Consider the following 20,115-nt stretch of genomic DNA (forward strand, 5'->3'; position numbering starts at 1 on the left):
ATGAATTAATTATAAAACACAGAAAAGTCACTTGACAATATAATTCCTGGGACTCTAGGCATATTCTCTGTCAGGGAATATTCCAGTTTCTAGAGGGGATTTGCATTCCTGTAAATAGGCAATGCTTATCTCCTTGTTTTGTTTTTTTAACCTAGTGTGTTTTATGACCTGAAGAAATATAATTCAACATTGACTAGAAAACTGTCATCATCAGTACCCATGTCATGGGTAGCAATTAGCATAAGCCTGCATGACAGTGCTCAGCAGCAGTAGAGCTGTTGGAGGTCTAATACGCTAAGGGGAGCCTCTGAGTGGCTGGGCTTCATGGAGGGATTTTCAAGTGGGTGCTTGTTATTCACCTCTCTGGTTTACATAAGATCTGGCATATGAATGTGTTTATAAATTTGGTTATTAAAGCAAAGTTAACATTTATCACTTCTCATTAGGGTTCTCAATCTTTAAAACATAATCTAATTAGAATTCTTTAAGGAGGAATACATTCTTTTTGGAGACACATTAAAAACAATTGTTATCTCTGTAAGAATTATATATCCTAAAGAAAGAAAAAATGGAAGCATCCATAAAACAATGTAAATAATTTTTAAACCAGTCATTTAAAAAGCTAGTCTGGCCAGGCGTGGTGTCTCATGCCTGTAATCCCAACACTTTGGGAGGCTGAGGCAGGTGGATCACCTGACATCGGGAGTTCGAGACCAGCCTGACCAACATGGAGAAACCCCGTCTCTACTAAAAATACAAAATTAGCCAAGTGTGGTGGCGCATTCCTGTAATCCCAGCTACTCAGGAGGCTGAGGCAGGAGAGTCGCCTGAACCCAGGAGGCAGAGGTTGCAGTAAGCTGAGATCGCACCATTGCAGTCCAACCTGAGCAATAAGAGTGAAACTCCATCTCAAAAAAAAAAAAAAAAAAAAATAGCTAGTCTGGAAGTATATAATGAACACCATAAATATTTGTATAACTTACATGTTTGTTGTTGCTGCTGCTGCTTATTTTTGTTTTATTAGTAATTTTTCTTTTAAAACTGTTATGTAAATAATCCTCTATACACAACTTCATGCACATAAAGTTCTTCATGCACATAGAGTTCATTGAAGTGTTATTTGTAATAGTGAGAAAATTGGAAGCAATGTGGTTGACAAAAACTATATAAACTTTGGTATAAATAGCAAGGATGCATGGCAAACATGTATCTGTTTGAAAGGATGTTCATGACAACTATTTTTTTTTTTGAGACGGAGTCCTGCTCTGTTGCCCAGGCTGGAGTGCAGTGGTATGAGCTCGGCTCACTGCAAGCTCCGCCTCCCGGATTCATGCCATTCTCCTGCCTCAGCCTCCCAAGTAGCTGGGACTACAAGTGCCCGCCACCACGCCCAGCTAATTTTTTGTATTTTTGGTAGAGACAGGGTTTCACCGTGTTACCCAGGATGGTCTCAATCTCCTGACTTCGTGATCCACCCGTCTCGGCCTCCCAAAGTGTCATGACAACTATTTTAACATGATAAAATATATACAGTAGTCGCTCCTAATCTGCAGTTTCTCTTCCTGTGGTTTCAGTTGCCCAGAGTATAGTAAAATAAGGTATTTTTAGAAGGAAAGAGAGATCACATTCATATAACTTTTATTACAGCACATTGTTATAATTGTTCTATTTTATTATCCTGTTATGTCTAATTTATAAATTAAACCTTAGTTTATGTTTATAAATTAAACCTTATATATAGGAAAAAACATAGTATATATAGAGTTCAGCACTATCCATAGTGTCAGGCATCCACTGGCGGGGGGTCTTAGAACATATTCCCCCCATAATAAAGGGGGACTACTGTAATTAGTGGGGAATATAAGACAGAGGATTGTATTTACTGCATAGATGCAACTATGTAAAATACAATCTTATAAGTTTTTTAAACAATAATTATGAGGTAATGTTGGACTTATGGGTCCTTTTCTTCCCCCATCTTTTTTCATTTTATTTCCAAAATTTTCTTTTTACTGGGCATAAATCGCTTTTGTATTGGAAAAATTAACAATTTTTTAAGTAATCAAAACCCTTGATATTTGAAAGAGAAGCGTTACAGGTAGGTGAAAGGGTCGCAACATTACACAGTGAATAATTAATGTATGGACTTGTTAACCGTACAGTTATGTAAACTGAAAATATAAATAGTTTCAAGAAGAGTTTGGTAAATTTGCAGCAAAGAAACCCCAAACCAAACAAATAAAAAAACCAACTTATGGATATTACAAGTCAAGTTTTGACCTTTCAAAGTATGATTCATGATCAACATCTTCAAGAATAACACATCCCTTTGTACTCTCATCACTGAATAATAATATCAGTGCCCAATGTTTATATTAATCTTACTCCATTCTAAATACTGTCATAAGCATTGTTCATGGTTTATTTATCTCAACAACCTATAATGCTGTACATTTTTAAAATTCAGAGTAAAAGATTTATTAAGGTTAAACATCCATTACGGTCACACCGCTAATAAATCACATAGTCTGGATTTAATCCAGTGACTCCAAAACAGGGTCTCAAACACCTTCTTGTGGTACTTCCATATTAGATTGTGCAGCATTTCTTGCATGCCTATGGTTTATTTGTAAAGGGGTACAAGAAAGATTGTCTTCAATTCATGTTTCGTGTTGATAGCAGTATTTATCTAAATTTTATATCATAAGTCTATTCAGGCACAGTGTAGCGATAGAGAATTTACCCAATTATCTAAGTACCTCTTCCATTGAGGGCAAAACAAGTTGCTGAGGTAATGGTAGTGGTGGTTTTATTGTGTTCGCTTTTTTTTTTGTTTTGTTTTTTTGAGGTGGAGTCTCAAGTCTCGCTCTGTCACCCAGGCGGAGTGCAGTGGCATGATCTTGGCTCACTGCAAGCTCCGCCTCCCGGGTTCACACCATTCTTCTGCCTCAGCCTCCTGAGTAGCTGGGACTACAGGCTCCCGCCACCACGCCCAGCTATTTTTTTGTATTTTTAGTAGAGACAGGGATTCACCATGTTAGCCAGGATGGTCTTGATCTCCTGACCTCATGATCCACCCGCCTCGGCCTCCCAAAGCGCTGGGATTACAGTCGCTTTGTTTTTTAAACCCTCAGTTATTCAGCTTGTTTGTCCTATCAAAATTAGTGTGTTTCATGAGATAATTGCTCAATTCTCCATTTCTTTTTGGTAGAAGTAGTCTCCATAGAAATCATGAGGTATTAAGGTAGACACTTGGTGTTGCTGCTGCTTATTATTTTTGTTAGTTTGAATGTTTTTTTAAAAAGCCATTTTCCACAAGGGATTGGAGGTATCCTTGCTTATAGAAATTCCAAAAGGAAGATGCCTTTCAAAAAAGTCTTGAAGAGTAAAATGTATTCCTAAAGATGATTATAGCATTTTATTTAAACATTTCCATAAAACACCCCCCATGCCCACCCACAGTGTTCCCTAGGCACAGTAACCTTGGAAGTTGGAAGAATGAAAGCTGGTCCATTCCATTCAGAGAGGAGGCCGTCTCAAAGCAGCCAGGTGGGTAGCTGTGCGGTTCGTCAGGGCCACGAGGACACATAGATGGCCCTGACTGTGGGTCTGTGTACAAGGTCTGGTCCCCTGGCAGCGTGGGATAGTGACTGAGGTGCAGAGTTTGAGACAGAGAAGAACAAGAAGTCAGAATAGCCAGGTAAACAAGGTGTGGCTGTTGAGTAGTTTGTAAGTCGTTCTAAGGAAATTGATTTCAGGCATTCTTTTTTGACATGATTCTTTTTCCATAATCTCAAAAGGTAACTACCTAATTGTAAAGCCTACCAAGATAACAAATTTTTTATTATTTTTATTTTATTTATTTATTTATTTATTTTTATTTTTTTTTTTGAGACAGAGTCTCGCTCTGTCACCCAGGCTGGAGTGCAGTGGCACGATCTCAGCTCACTGCAACCTTCGCCTCCCGGGCTGAAGTGATTCTCCTGCCTCTGCTTCCTGAATAGCTGGGATTACAGGCGTGCACCACCACGCCCGGCTAATTTTTGTATTTTTATTAGAGATGGGGTTTCACCATGTCAGCCAGGCTGGTCTCAAACGCCTGACCTCGTGATCTACCCGCCTCGGCCTCCCAAAGTGTTGGGATTACAGGCGTGAGCCACTGCACCTGGCCCCAAGATAACATATTTTAAAAATATTTTATAGCAACATCAATCAATATTCAACTGAAAAGTCCCATATAAGTGAACTATAGATACTCAGCACCATGTATAAAAATATGATGTTAAATATTTCAAGACTCTTGACAAGACCTCTTGACTTTCTCCTCAGTCTTGTCTACCGATGATGGAAACCCATTTTCATCAGTCTGTCCTTAAAGACCCCATACTAACTTTCTAAATTACTGCCATGAGTTTCCTATTAGCTGGCCCTAATTCTGCAGTTTTTGTTTAAGTCCTAGTCTTCCTACAACATCAGTTTAAAGAAGATTAGTTTGAATGAGATTATGACTATCCACTAAAATTTTAGGTAGATTAGAATCAATTTCATCTACCCTTTTAGCTTCAATTTATTTATGTCACTAGAGAAATTCTCTGTTTAAAAGGAAAAAAATCAGTAGGAACTGTGTTTAAATTGCTCATCAAATTATCAAAAGCCACTGTTGCTTAACAGGTATCTGTCTCTAGATTAAATTCTGAAATAAGTGGTATTTAGGGAGTATGTTACTTGCAAAACCTTCTGAAATAATTGTTGTATATTTGTAGGTGAGTGAAGGCAGCCTGTCATCTTTCACTTTTCCACTCTCTGGATCCAGTACATCTGAGTCACTGGAAAGTAGCTCAAAGAAGAATGCATGTAAGATTGGTTCAGTATTTTAAACATGGTTTGAATTTTGGCTGTCAACACTGATTTTTTTGTCTTGTTTACCTCTGAGCTTTCTTTTCCCCGAAATCATCCCATATCCTAATATAGGTACAAAAACATGTGTTAGCAAAAAGTCTGAACAACATAAAGTTGTGCCTATGGCAGCTTTTCCCATTTGATGATTACCCTACAAGATACACTAAACATTATAATCAGGATTCTGTAATTTTTTTTTCTTACTAAGCAGATTGGTGTTTTTGATTTTATTCCTTTTCTGTGCTTATTGTAACACCAGTAAATCAGAAGATGCCATTAAGTGAAGCCTTCTTTTTCCATGAAGATTGCAAAAATTTGAGAAAATTAATGTGATCCTCCTGTGTTTTAATTACGTGAAATCATGCTGCAGAGGGATTTTTGGCTTGGTGCATTGGTTGAGAGTTGTTCAAATTGAAGAAACTAACCATATGGCAATCTCTGTTTGCAATGTGACTAATATTCTAGAAATTTAGGCACTTAAATTTGTGAATTTTTTTAATGCATCCATGACTTTATTCCTCTCAGCTGTGCACATGTGCCTTTCTATGCAAAACACATTCTGCCCTTGATTCATTCAAAGTGGATTACATAGTTATATAATCAACACTTAAAATGAGAAGGAAGAATGGGATGGTATACACGTTTTTCCAACTGGAAAAATAAATAGTTTTGTGTGAGACAGATCTAATCATGTGTACTAGCAGCTTTGAGCACCCCCTTAAAAAAAAAAAAAACCTAGGTTATCATTTAGTCCCATCCAGCTTTAGATATTTTAATGAACATAAAAAGTGAATGAACATAAAATAACCCTATTTTATCTTTTTTGCCTTTACAGTGGCATCTGAAATACAGGGATTAAGAACAGTTGAAATAAAAAAGGTAACTTGGGGAGAGAAAACAATATAAACTCTGGTGTTTTAAGAGACATCTTCTTATGTTTTCTTGTTAACTTTCTTACTGTTTTAAAGTATTCATCTCAAAAAAGTATGTATTCTTACATATTACATGTGAAATAACATAATGTAGTCCTTAATGAATTTCCTGATCGCAGTACCTCATTTGAAAAATCGTTGTTTGCATACTCTGTTTTGCTGAAAATAGCGTAAAATTGACCCCACACAAAATAGTACCATGCCTCTCCCTTCTTATACTGGTAAGTAAACCTTTCTCTTCAACAGATACTTATTAGTTCTGAACAGATTCCCCTGACAGCCATGCACAAGAGACAAAAGCAGCTGTGATTTATTGAGCTTTTACTATTGTTCTGAGCACTCTTGTAGACACTTCATGTCATCATCATGTCATTTAATATTCACTGCAGCCCTCTGTGAGAGGCACTGTTGTCTCCATTTTGTAAATGAAGATCTAATGATTTATTGAGTGGAGTGGACTTTATTCCAAGTTCCAGCATTTGCAAGTATGACTTCCTGGCTTTGAACACAGTACTCTGATTCCAAAAGTGTGGTCTTTTCACTTCATGAGTTTACCTGCTTTTCATCAGTTCCACAACATGATTTTCATTTAGCATGTCTTGATTTATTTTACTTCCTGAACAGATGCTTATTTTCCTAAGCCACGCTAAGCACCTGTGTCAAATAAAGTAATGCAGTTTTCTTGCACTTCTTCATTTTCCCCCTCACACTTAGAAGATCAGAGTTGACTATAGATATCATGCCAAAGAATAAACAAAAGGTCAATGAAAAATATCACTTTGACCAAAATTTTATATCTGTTCCGTGGCAGGGCCCTACTGACTCACTGGGAATCAGCATCGCTGGAGGAGTAGGCAGCCCACTTGGTGACGTGCCTATATTTATTGCAATGATGCACCCAACTGGAGTTGCAGCACAGACCCAAAAACTCAGAGTGAGTCATACTAACAACCCTAGAAGCCCTAGCAAAATGTGCAGAAGTGTTTTTATAAACCTTTGAACCTGGCTACGTGTTGCAAGGCAGTTATAAATATCTATATTTACTTTTAAATCATCTAATCCAATCACAGCAAGGCTTGCTTGGAATAAAAAATAAAGAATATTAAAAGAAAGGAGAAAATGCAGATTTGCAGTTAAATGAAATAGGAAGATTTATAGTTGTTTCTTAATACATATTTTTATATGTTGAAATTCTGTGGAACAAGCTAAAAGAGAACAAAGTATTTTCAGAACACCAGTATGAAGTGAAATTTTTATCTTATATATTTGATCGGTTTAAATGCTGATTTAACTGTTAAATTGAAAAGTATTACTTATTTGCATTCACTGATAATTTTGCAGAAGTTTAATATAAATATGACTTACAATGTTATACAACTATATGCAACTTTCCTCAAAGCTGAGGGATTATCCAAATTGTGGAGCACTACAATGGAATTTATGCCAATTGCCCAGCTCTAAAATTACATGAATATTCCATTTAGGCAACTCAGTCTCTCTAAAGCAAAATCTCTATGGTTTCATACCTCAAATAGGTCTCAGAACATAACCACATTTTAGTTTAAATAGTCTTTAGGCTGGGAATGGTTCAGCCTCATTTGATATCCAGATTTATGGCTGACACTTAAAACCTGATTGTATAGATAGCACAGGGTCAGTAAACTTCTGGAAGGACAGATACTGAATATTTTAGGCTTTGTGGGACCTGTGAGTCTCTGTTGCAACTACTCAACTCTGCCCTGTGAAAGCAGCCAAATAAGCATGGCTGTCTTCCAACCAAACTTTATTAACCAAAACAGGCAGTGGGCCAAATTTGGCCTCTGGGCCTTAGTTTGCCAACCTCTGACTTAGAGTCACATCTAATGATTATAATAGTAATGTCCAGAGAAATTTCAGTTTCCAAATGATAGTGAATTTTTTTTTTCTTTTAATAGGAAGTAATGTCTCACCCAAGAGAAATGAAGAGCAGGGAAGAGTGGCTTTCTCCTTCTCCCTCCCTCTCCCCTGGATACTATGGAACTCAACCATTATGCACTGCTTCTTTCTGTGGTTGCTGCTTTTTGGACTTCTTGGAATTAGTGGTTTCCTTGGTTATATTTCAGTGGCTGGTAGCAGTATATATGTCATGTGGAAGGTGGAGAAGGAAATGAATACTCAGGTCTCAAAGACCCACTCTCCATGGCTGCTTTAGCAGATGGCCGTTTCTTTCTCTCCCTTGCAGGTTGGGGATAGGATTGTCACTATCTGTGGCACATCCACTGAGGGCATGACTCACACCCAAGCAGTTAACCTACTGAAAAATGCATCTGGCTCCATTGAAATGCAGGTAAGATTTTTATCCCAAGCATAATTCAGAATATAGGTAGCTTGAAGACACATGAGCTTTGATGTTTAAGCAGTAAAAATGATTATTTTATTTAATATTTCTCTTGAACATAAATGATTAAGAGTTCCAATAAAGTGCATATGAGACACATTTTGTAACATTTTACTCTGATGCATTGATTGTTTTATACTGTAAGGGGAAAAAAATCCAGGCCTTAGCAGTACATGATTATTTGCTGGAATTTTAAGTGGTGCTCGCAAGTAGCTTGTATTCTAAAGATCTTTAAAAAGTAATTACATATGAGACCACATTTTAAAAACGTCAAAGAACTTTGTAGAATAGAATTAGAAGAATATGTTTACTGTCAGGACAGTTAAGAGCCTCTGGACCTTGTGAAATTTCATTCTCTTTGGTTGTATTTTATGTTAACAGAAATGATTAAATGAACAATAAAATATACATTTTAATCCAAGTGCTCTTTCTGAAGAAAAATTAGTTTCCCTAGCCACAGGAACATGTGTTTTTTCTGTTTATCCTTCTCCTGTGCGCAGGTGGTTGCTGGAGGAGATGTGAGTGTGGTCACAGGTCATCAGCAGGAGCCTGCAAGTTCCAGTCTTTCTTTCACTGGGCTGACGTCAAGCAGTATATTTCAGGATGATTTAGGGTGAGTTCATACATGATGATTAGTGTATCATTTTTCACTTATGAATCAAGTCTTCCTGACAGTTGCATTCTCTGTCCCATGTTTCTAGGAATTACGTACAGGTAAAATGATAGGATCTATGAAGTATGAATTACACATATCAGGTGCTTCTAAACTTAAATAATTGTGGCATGGATTTAGTTGATGAAAGATAAGTAGAGAGATAGATAACTAGCTAGATAGATACGCGTGCCACTACCCTTCCCATGGTTTCAGCTCTGATTGTGGGGTGGAGGACATTTCAGTGTTGATGTTACCGCTTCATGTAATATGGAGCAAGTCAAATCGATCATTTTAAAATTTCCAGCACTGCCTATTCATTTAGTATATTATCCTTTGGACTGAAAAAATTCACAGTATTAAGTAACAACACTTGGATACAAAAGCATTGGAAAACAGAGGAGAAGAGAGAGGCACATTAGAAATTTTAAATAATTTGATGCAGCTTTTCCATTGCTTATAATTGATTTTTCTCTCTGAGCTTAGGCGTACTGATGTTTATGACTTATTTTAATATAGTCCCCTGAACTTTAGCCCTCTCACTTTATATAAACTGGAAAACAAATGAGCTTCTCTGTACAATGAGAACATGCCATGAATATGTTAGTTTAAGGGAACCGTAGATGAGTAATAGAATTAGGGTGTTAAGTAGGATTTCATTAGATTATGTAAATTTAAAATACCGAGCACAGCGTGCACTGACAATTTAAGCATCTCAGAAATACCCGTAATATACTCTCCTGTCAGTAACAAAGAGAATTATGCTAGCTCTAGGTGGATGTCAGATAATTCATAACATATATATATATATAGTTTTTTTTTTTTTAATTTAAAACCTCTTTTTCCTTTCCTTCACCGTAGACCTCCTCAATGTAAGTCTATTACACTAGAGCGAGGACCAGATGGCTTAGGCTTCAGTATAGTTGGAGGATATGGCAGCCCTCATGGAGACTTACCCATTTATGTTAAAACAGTGTTTGCAAAGGTAAGCTTGCAAATTTTAACCACCCTCTTTTCCCCTAAACATTCATTAATAGTGGTCAGCAGCTGGCTTATTAGTTTATGGCCTGAGGTAATGCCAAATGGTTAACAGTTGATCGTTTCTTTTCAAGACTCCCTACAGGAACAGGTCATTAAATATTTTTGTCCAATTTGAGGTTTCATTATATTTAAAGGAAAATAGGCTCAAATTGAAACTCCATGGAAACTCAACAATATACATAAAAATATTAATGAACTTTGGTTAGTAAAGCCTATTTTTTTTCTTTGAACACAAATTGCACATGATTGTCTTTTGAAAATGGGACATTTTAAATATGTATGCTGTAGAGCACTGGTATTTCTGTTTGCATTTTTTTGTTGTGAAATATAAACTAGTTATAGAGAAGTACATAAAGTACACATGAAAATTAATAAGCATTTATTTTATAAATTTAATTTCATTGAATAAAACAAAAATAACTACTGAAAAAAATGTAGGGAGAATCCAGCAGCCCTATCATCTATAATAAGTCAGCGATTTGCAATCAAGGGATTCAATTAAAAAGATTGTATAGTTATAATTATATAATACCTATTCTAGCTTAAGAAGGTTTAGAATAAGAGTAAAGATATTGCAATACTGGTAAAGCTATTAAAATACTTTAAACCCATGTAATTATTGTTAATACGTTAAGTCGTTTTTCAGGAGCTACAAAATTCAACAAGATTTCCTGCAGGGAAAAATTTAGAATCTCAAAATTTTACAGTGTAAAAAGAAACAAAACTTAGTCAAACCTGTTTAAAAATTTGATACAGGGCCTTTGGATTAGTGGTATGGTTCTTTATGGATATTTTATTTTATTATTTTGGAAAAGATTTTTTTTTTAGCCAATTTAAAGTGCTGTACCTACAACAAGCTAGCTATAGGCTTAATTTATAAGATTTTTAAAAAAGCTATCGGTATGTCCAAAAATACAAACAGCATTTGCTAGTGAATAGAAGAGTCATACAGTCCTTTTCCTCAGCCTAGGAACAATTTATTTAAGGCATGCTAGTTAGAACATATTTTAAGAATTTCATCATTATGGATTCCTCATTAACTTTTCCATATTTTTAATTTTATATTTAATTGCATAATTGTCTTCTATAAGCGTGCTTTAAGATGGGGTTGTTTTTCTAACAGCAGTGTCTGTATTTAATCTTAATCGTTTAGGGTCCATAAGGAATATGAAGAATCTCTCTACCCTTGGGAAGTAAGAACTAAGACAGCTTGAATAGCTTTTTCAAAACCACAAAAAGAATTAGAAATAGCAGTGGGTTTTAAATTTAGAACTTATACCTTATCCTGCCGTAGTGAATGTTCAGGTGGCTTTGTGCTTTTGCAGACCTTTGGATTTTGTCATCCCCCAAGCCCTTGTCCTGTAAAACTGTTTTTGTTCCTACCTAATCCTTTACCTTCTTTCTGTAGGTCTTCTTTACAGGATAGAAAATCCTGGATTCTATTGAATCATTCCTACTAGGCAAATTCCCAAATATTCTTTATTAATTTGTGTTCCCACCAACTGCTGTGCTGAACAGCCAGAAACCCATCCAACTAATCTATTGACTGCTAAATTCTCTCTCAAATTGGTATCTCAATGCTAAAACCATTTAGGAGAAAGACCTTCTTTGTCTATGTTCATCATTGCTTAATGGCTTAGAGCACCCATGGAGCACTGGGAGCAGTGTGTGTGTGTGCATGCAGAGCAATTTACATTCCTGTTGAGATCTTTTTCTGTTGTGAGTTGCAAGGCAGCATTTTTTGAGAAATAAGTCTACTTTATAATTTGCAGGGAGCAGCCTCTGAAGACGGACGTCTGAAAAGGGGCGATCAGATCATTGCTGTCAATGGGCAGAGTCTAGAAGGAGTCACCCATGAAGAAGCTGTTGCCATCCTTAAACGGACAAAAGGCACTGTCACACTGATGGTTCTCTCTTGAATTGGCTGCCAGAATTGAACCAACCCAACCCCTAGCTCACCTCCTACTGTAAAGAGAATGGACTGGTCCTGACATTTTTTATGCTGTGTTCAGCCGGGTCTTCAAAACTGTAGAGGGGAAATAACACTTAAGTTTGTTTTTCTCATATACAAATGCTTTCCTTACTGACAACCTAATATCATTTTTCTTTTCTTCTCGCATTTTGTGAACTTAAAGTCAGAGAGAAGGAATATTTGTGTAGGTGAATCTCGTTTTTATTTGTGAAGATATCTAATGTTTTGTAGTCACATGGGCAAGAATTATTACATGCTAAGCTGGTTAGTATAAAGAAAGATAAATTCTAAGGCTAACCAAAGAAAATGGCTTCAGTAAATTAGGATGAAAAATGAAAATATAAAATAAAGAAGAAAATCTCGGGGAGTTTAAAAAAATTGCCTCAATTTGGCAATCTACCTCCTCTCCCCACCCCAAACTAAAAAAAAGAAAAAAAAGTTTTCTAATGAAAATCTTTAAAAATGCTGTCAGTATTTTAAAATTTTCAATACAGTATTATAAAAACATTGCATCTCCCCACCTCTAATATGCATACATATTTTTCCTGCTAAAATTGGTTTCTAGAATTGAGTAAATGGCAAATATATGAAGCAATGTCCCTACATTTTATAAAGAAATTATATTTAATGCACATTTCAATTTTCATTTTTATTTTTGACCTTTTATAAAATATTTTCATGTTGCTATGAGTAAATGATGATGCCACCCCATGTTGACTATGGTTTTTCTAGAAAGCAACTATGCTGCTAACCATAGAGGAACATAGAAGGGTTCCAGAATCTTTAGTGCTGGTTTTAACAACCGATGCAACATTAAAAATGTGTTTGTTAGTGTGCTGTGCAATTGGTTTTCAATTCGTATTAATCTTAATGACAGAGAACAATGTGTTACTAATTATTTTGGTTGTATGCCATTAGTAAATTGATAGAAAAATTAAGGGGATTAACATAACTTCATTTCATTGCCTTATATTAACATCTGATAATACAATAGTTTAAGACTAAGGGAAACAGATGGAGCTGTTTATTGAGACAACTGGTGAGGAATTATCATGTGTTCATTCCCATTTTAGAGCGTGAAACTCCTACATTAGAATATATAAAGTCACTTTAAATATTATCTATATTTGTAACAGAAGTAGTGTACAGATATTTTATTACAGCATTTTTGTGTAAATGCAGAATTAAAGTGAATAAATAAGAATTTTCAGTGGTGCACAAATAAGCAGCAAGCATATTTTTTTGTTCTTTTTACTGTGGGAAAGCTTTGTTATATACTGTCCAAGATTTACAACTTAAAATTGGTTTTTATCATGTCTAACTGCACATATGGTGTCCATAGTTACAGCTAAAGGAACTTTGGACAACATCATTATGGAAAACTTAATATTTTTTACCTCCACAATTTTTTCTAGCACTAAAGATTCATAGACTCCTCATAGGTGAGAGGAAGATGACATTGTAGAAAGAGAAGTATCCTGCCTGTATATGTTTTTCTCAAATGCTGTTAATGCAGTAATATTGTAAGTTGCTCTTTAGTGTGATCAAGAACTATTCAAGTGTATTCAGATGGACAAAATCATAATCAAAATTATTTGTATTAATAAACACGACAAGTCCAACTTGAACACTGAGCAAGGAATGAGGGGAACTCTGTTCTACTAGTTATGTACCAAATTAGCTAACAAACGTGCATTTCCCTCTCATTCATCTTATCTGTAAAATGATAGATTATTTTATCACAAAGGTTCTATTTAGTTCTAAAATATAAGAATTCCGTGATTCTTAGTTACACAAAACGAATAGAAGAAACTATATTTGTAACAACTCAAAGTTGTTAACCAATCATTGTAAATTTAGGTGCTCAATGTAACAGAACTCATTTTAGTATCCCAGTGACACATCTACCTTCTTAGCCATCATTTAGTGGCTCTCCATAACGAAAGATGCCATTATTTCATGGTAGGCTGCTGGAAGATGAACTAACCTCACATCTGAGTTTGAGCTAGCAAAGAATTTTTATAGAGGATGCTCCATACCAGACTGTATGGGAGAAAGCCACCCAACCCCTTCAAGTTTCATAATGTCTAAGTGCTCCCAACAAGAACAGCCCAGTTTAAATAGTGTCTTCCCATGATTCATGTCCATCTGGAACCTCAGAACATGACCTTTGGAAATGGGGTCTTTGCAGATGTAATGAGTTAAGTTCATGCTGGTTTAGGGTGTTCTCTATCCTATGACTGTGTAAGTAGGCATTGTGAAGGCACAGACATAGGGAAGAAGGCCCCATGAAGATGGAGGCAAAGCAAAACCAAAGAAGCCAAGGAATACCTAGGGGGCCCTCAAAAGCTGGAAGAGACAAGGAATGTTTTTTCCCTAGGGCCTTCAGAAGGAAGTGGGCCTTACTGACACCTTGATTTCAGGCTTCTGCCCTCCATACTGTGAGAAAATAAATTTCTGTTGTTTTCAGCCACAGTTTTTTGTGGTACTTGGTTTAAGCACTGGGAAACTGATAGAGTATCTTAAATGTTGGTTGCATGTGGTGGCTCATGCCTGTAATTCCAGCACTTCAAGAGGCCGAGGTGAGCTGATCTCTTGAGCTCAGGATTTTGAGACCAGCCTGAGCAACATGGTAAAACCCCGTCGCTACAGAAAGTACAAAAAACAAAACAAAACAAAACAAAAAACTAGCCAGACAGCTACTCGGGAGGCTGAGTCAGGAGAATCACTTGAGTCTGGGAGGCAGCGGTTGCAGTGAGCCAAGATCGCACCATTGCACTCCAGTGGGCAATGGGAGTAAAACCTTGTCTCAAAAAAAAAAAAGTTGATGTGTCCTGAGCTGCTGTCATTATGTCTGGCTAACAGGAGAAACTCTGTGAGTAGCTATTAATTAACAAAGACAAAGCACATTAAAGAGAAAATGGAAGGAGGGAGGAAGGGAGGAAGGAAAGTAAAGTTTGAGAGGAAAAGAATATAGATTCATAAGTACTGGGGATAAGTAATGAAGTCTTATGCTTGCTGTATTATTTCTTTCTGGAAATATAGTGTTGTCTGTGGTGAAAGAAGAAAGAAGAAGTACTTGAACAAAGTTTAAACAAAGACTTGACTATTACAATGTTAGTGCCAACGTACTACCCAAAACAGTGGATTGCCCATAATAGGTTCCATAAATATAATTATGTTTGATTAAATCAAACTGGAAATACCACAGATTTCTGGTATTCTTCATACCACTCCAAAAGGATAATAACAGTAATAAAGTATTTCATATATATATATATATATATATACACACACACACACACACCCCCACACACACACATATATATTAGCAGCAGGAATAGCAAGGTAATGTAGCAAATCAGTAAAATTCATATATCATAACAGTGATGGAGTTAGAAGCATAAAAAAAATTAAAATTCATTAAAGATAAGACAAAGGGGCTGGGCGCGGTGGCTCACACCTGTAATCCCAGCACTTTGGGAGGCCGAGGCAGGCAGATCATGAGGTCAGGAGATCGAGACCATCCTGGCTAACATGATGAAACCCTGTCTCTACTAAAAATACAAAAAAATTAGCCGGGCATGGTAGCGGGTGCCTGTAGTCCCAGCTACTTGGGAGGCTGAGGCAGGAGAATGGTGTGAACCCGGGAGGTGGAGCTTGCCGTGAGCCAAGATCACGCCATTGCGCTCCAGCCTGGGTGACAGAGTGAGACTCCGTCTCAAAAAAAAAAAAAAAGAGATAAAGGAGGAGAGGGTGGTTTTTTTTTTTTCCATTTTATGAATCTTGACAAAGCAGATTCTGATAGATGTGAAGAAGCAAAGGGAGCTCTTCCCTGCTCTGAGATATACAATACTAAACTGCTTTAGATTTGCTCAGCTAGTTTATTATCTGAGAATGCCATACAATGATTTGGTGCCCCTCTTGAGATCCCAGGGTGAATAGAGAAGTTGAAAAGATGTGTTCAGGGAGACAAGTAATAAATAGGCCTTTTTTTTTTTTTTGGTCAAGGTGTGGGAATGTCAAAACTATCATCACTTGCTTTCAGCAGCCCTGGTGTGTTGTTTCATGTCAGTGACAGATATTCTGGAATGCATTTGATTTGTGCAAAGATATTTCTCAACTTTGACTACTAGGAATTAATGTTTAACTTTGTCCTTTTCTAAAGAGAGTTATTTGTAAGGCAGTATTGGCCTTCAATACCTTAAGAGGCAAAAAATTGGTGTCAAGAAAAGTTCTAACTAAGAGCATGAAAACTGGGGAAAGCAAATGTTCTTGAGGTGATTTTTATATGCTTGGCATTGAAATTTCCTCTTCCTCAAAATACAAGTATTCCATATTCATTTCAATGTAATTTAGAACAAAAATGGTATTATCTGTGTAAGAAGTACTGAAAATTCAATAATAGGCCCTTAAAAGGCATTATGTCAAGCAGGAGGCAAATGTATGGTAAGGATCTCAGAATTGTCTAACTGGAGTTGTTATTTGAAATTTCCAAGAGGATAACACCATCAAAACACTGCCTTAGGCTGCTTCTAGGAGGAAACTTCAACTTGTTCACTTAACTTTAGACACTTTTTGGAAGGTTGTATCAAGTGTGAGTATTTTGTGATCCTTTCTCCCCCCACCCTCCTCCTCTTTGTATCCATATTTTCAGAAACAAACACAGTTATCCTTGGAAAACATAATTTTTCTTCTTACATATTTTCTTATTGATGTACTGGAAATTATGATTTTTGACCCGAGTCTACCTTAAAATATTTGGCATTCACGGTTCCACTACACTGAACTTCATTCACCTAAATGTACTTTATTCCATTCGGCAAAATTTAAAAGATTTATCTTGTTTTGGAAAATTAAATGAGATAACTGCATGTCAAGTACTAATACTGTGCACAGAATAAGCTTTTAAGGAATGATGGCAGCAGTTGTACTTATAAGACACAGAGTCATATAAATTCAGTACTTTCTCTAAATAACCTTCCATTTTTATTTTTGTGTAATCATGTCTTGTTCTTTGGAAGTTGGATGCAAATCAACTTATACAAAACTTTCCAAAGTTTCAGTTGTTTTACGTACAACCTTCATGATGTTTCCCATGTTTTTCTATAACTGTACTATGAATTACTAAACATTTTTCTTTAAAGCAGACTGATTTTAAGTTAAATTTGCTCAAAAGAAATAGTATCTCATTACTCTCAATGGAAAACAGTATCATTTGCCATAAATACAAAATAACTATGAGCAAAAGTTCATAAAGCAAAGGAACAAAATTCTGCCAAGATACTATTATCCACCAAGAGTCAAAACTGTAGGTCTGCCTGCTCTCTGTTAGAAAGGGAGAATCACAGATGTTAAAATGGTGTTAAAAACTCCATGGAAACTCTTTTCTGGGCTTAAAGGAACTGAATGGTATTTTCATACCTTTCTAATGATGTGATTCAATATTTCCTAGTGCCTTGTCAGTGCCACCTAAAATCATGATCTTATGATGTGCTTCCTCTTTGGAAAAAACTCTAAAATAGTAATACTAAAATCAAGAACATTTTGTTTATAGGATTCCTTTTTTTAAGATGTGAAAGCCAGCCAGTCAATTCCTGTTCTTAAGTATATTCTTAGCTAGGGAGGTTGCTTAAGATTTTGTTTATAAGACTTTCACTAAAATCAGAATTGGGTCATCGTGCCCAGTGCTTTAGTTTTGGCAATCTGAGTTTGAAATAAAGGACAAATGACATAAATTAATGGAGTAAAATTAATGTTGTGGTAATATTAAATAAAGCTAATGCCTTTTGCACCTGGAGGGCTATGCAGATGGCAGGCATACCTAATTATGCACCCTGCTGCCTTTAAGTGTACTGATAAAAATCTCTCAACTGAGTATGAAATATGTTCATTCACTGGCTCCAGAAAAGTTTGAGTTAAGGCAACACAATCCACAAAAAGCCTAACATACTTATTTTTTAGTGGAAAGAAATACAATTCTATAAGTTAAAATGAAATAATTGAATACTTATTTTTAAAACAAGTTATTACTACTGTTGGATTTGTTCTTTCTGTGAATATCAAAATATATGTCTGTCATTCCCATTAGAAAAAGAATTCTCAAACTAGCAAGGAAGTACTTAAATGTAAGTTTATATTTTTACATGCTGCACATGAATTAAAGAGAATAATTTACTAGTGGAATTCTAAATAAATTGATTTGCTTTCTTTAGGTATAAATTGGATTGGTTAATCATTGCTGAGATATTTATAAACTTGTTTAATTCTTCAAGAAGTAACTTCTCTAGAAAATATTTTGCTTTAGTTAAAAATATAGATATTTTGCTACAGATATTTCAGAAACGTGACTGAGCTTTAAAAACCTTACTATGAGTTCTCTTCACTTAAGGAATGTATTCGCATGAACTTCATTTTGTTGCATTTGGATACCTATGCAATTAAAAGTATAACCAGCAACTACTGCTGTTAGCTTCAGAATGATTTTTAAAATCCTATTTCTAATATTTGTTGCACATTCCTATTATATTTCTTATAATTACACATGTATTTATTACCTACATTTTTTAAAATAAAGGATGAGTAAACTATGATTACTTTTCAGAGTTTTCATCAAAATAGGAGAGCGGGTGTCAGGTGTTTGTAATAAAGGATGCTGGTTGATTTTTAAGAACAAGTGGTTTATTTTTAGCCTAAAGAACATACAGTTTCCTCATCTTTTACTGTTTAATCCTAGGATTAATGAAGAAAATGTACATTTGTTTTTGTTGTTTTTGTTTTTGAGACAGGGTCTCGCATTCTCACTCAGGCTGAAGTGCAGTGGTGCGATCTTGGCTCACTGCAACCTCCACCTCCCATGCAATTTTCGCACCTCAGCCTCCCGAGTAGCTAGCTAGGACTACAGGTGCAAGCCATCACACCAGGCTAACTTTTGCTTTTTTTTTTTTTTTTTTTTTGGTAGAGACAGGGTTTCACATTTGCCCAGGTTGGTCTCGAACTCCTGGCCTCAAGCAATCCACCTGCCTTTGCCTCCCAAAGTACTGTGAGAAAAGTTTCACATTTAAAATTTACATTTGTAATAGTTGTAAACCACATTTATTTGTAACTGTCTGCTTATTATTGCTTCTATTCAATGGTGTTGATCAAAAGAGTCAAACTCTGTAAAATATTTGAGATTTATTCTGAGCCAAATATGAGTGACCATGGCTTGTGACACAGCCCTCGGGAGATCCTGAGAACATGTGCCCAAGGTGGTCAGGGTACAGTTTGGTTTTATATATTTTAGGGAGACATGAGATATAAATCAATACATGTAAGATGTATGTTGGTTTGGTCTGGAAAGGTGGGACAAGTGGAAGCTGGAGCTTCCAAGTCATAGGCAAATTCAAAGATTTTGTGATTGGCCACTGGTTGAAAGAATTATTAACAGAAAGGCATGTTTGCCTTATGATAAGGGATTGTGTAGGCCAGGGTTTTCTCATAAAGATGAAGTTTCTAGGTAGCAGGCTTCAGAGAGAATAGATTGTAAATGTTTCTTATCAGACCTAGTCTGTTCTATCAGTAATTCCAAAAGGGAGGAGGGTATAATAAGGCATGTCTGGCTACCCCTTCTTATCATGGCCTGAACTCATTATTCAGGTTAACTTTGGAATGCCCTTGGCTGAGAGAAGTCCATTCAGATGGTTGGGGGGGCCTTAGAATTTCAATTTTTGGTTTACAGTAGTTAATTTTTTCTAAAGCTTTTCCTTTCTGTACATTACAGTTATTCATATAACAAAGTTATCAATGTTTTATCCTTCACTTTGCCTGTCTTGCTCTTGCATTTAATGTAAATCATAGCTGATAAATGTCGTATAAGGAAGGAACTCTAGATTTCTCTGAAATGTAGTGTGAAGGGCATGGGCCTTCAGAGCTCAGGGCCTTGAGTTCATAACCTGGCTGGGCTCCTGATTAGCAGGCAGCTGACTTCTCCGAGCCTCTGCCTGCTTTGTTGGTAAAATGGAAATAATAACATCTTTCCTCACAGCACTCTTAGTATCAAATGAGATGAGGTGGTTGCATATGATAGCACCTGATAAATGCTAGAAATATTGTTACCACTGCGAAAGTCAGTGTAACTTCAGAGCTGTGGTGATACATATAGTGGAATTGTGGGGGGTCATCTGAAAGAGTGTTCTAACACTACTATGAATTTGTATCCCGACTTTCAAAATAAACTTGTAAAGTGCCTTCCTACTTTCTT

General features: G+C 36.1%; 1 protein-coding gene across 40 annotated transcripts in view; it reads left to right on the forward strand.

Annotated features, from left to right (window-relative positions):
- Positions 1-13,095, forward strand: part of MPDZ (multiple PDZ domain crumbs cell polarity complex component) — a 180,104-nt gene extending 167,009 nt beyond the window's left edge. For 31 of the 40 annotated variants that reach the window (XM_024252173.3, XM_024252164.3, XM_024252172.3 and 28 more), the window contains 8 exons: positions 3,463-3,549; positions 4,764-4,854; positions 5,735-5,778; positions 6,643-6,765; positions 8,053-8,157; positions 8,709-8,821; positions 9,722-9,845; positions 11,674-13,095. In XM_024252173.3, the coding sequence (XP_024107941.1) occupies positions 3,463-3,549; positions 4,764-4,854; positions 5,735-5,778; positions 6,643-6,765; positions 8,053-8,157; positions 8,709-8,821; positions 9,722-9,845; positions 11,674-11,820 (834 nt within the window). In that variant the 3' untranslated portion in view covers positions 11,821-13,095. Of the gene's footprint in view, positions 1-3,462; positions 3,550-4,763; positions 4,855-5,734; positions 5,779-6,642; positions 6,766-8,052; positions 8,158-8,708; positions 8,822-9,721; positions 9,846-11,673 lie in introns of those variants that run through there. The other 9 variants (XM_054519889.2, XM_054519892.2, XM_054519899.2 and 6 more) reach the window with 2 other exon arrangements.
- The last annotated feature ends 7,020 nt before the right edge of the window (positions 13,096-20,115 follow it).

Source organism: Pongo abelii, chromosome 13, assembly GCF_028885655.2.
Source record: "Pongo abelii isolate AG06213 chromosome 13, NHGRI_mPonAbe1-v2.0_pri, whole genome shotgun sequence".
Classification (NCBI taxonomy): Eukaryota; Metazoa; Chordata; class Mammalia; order Primates; family Hominidae; genus Pongo; species Pongo abelii.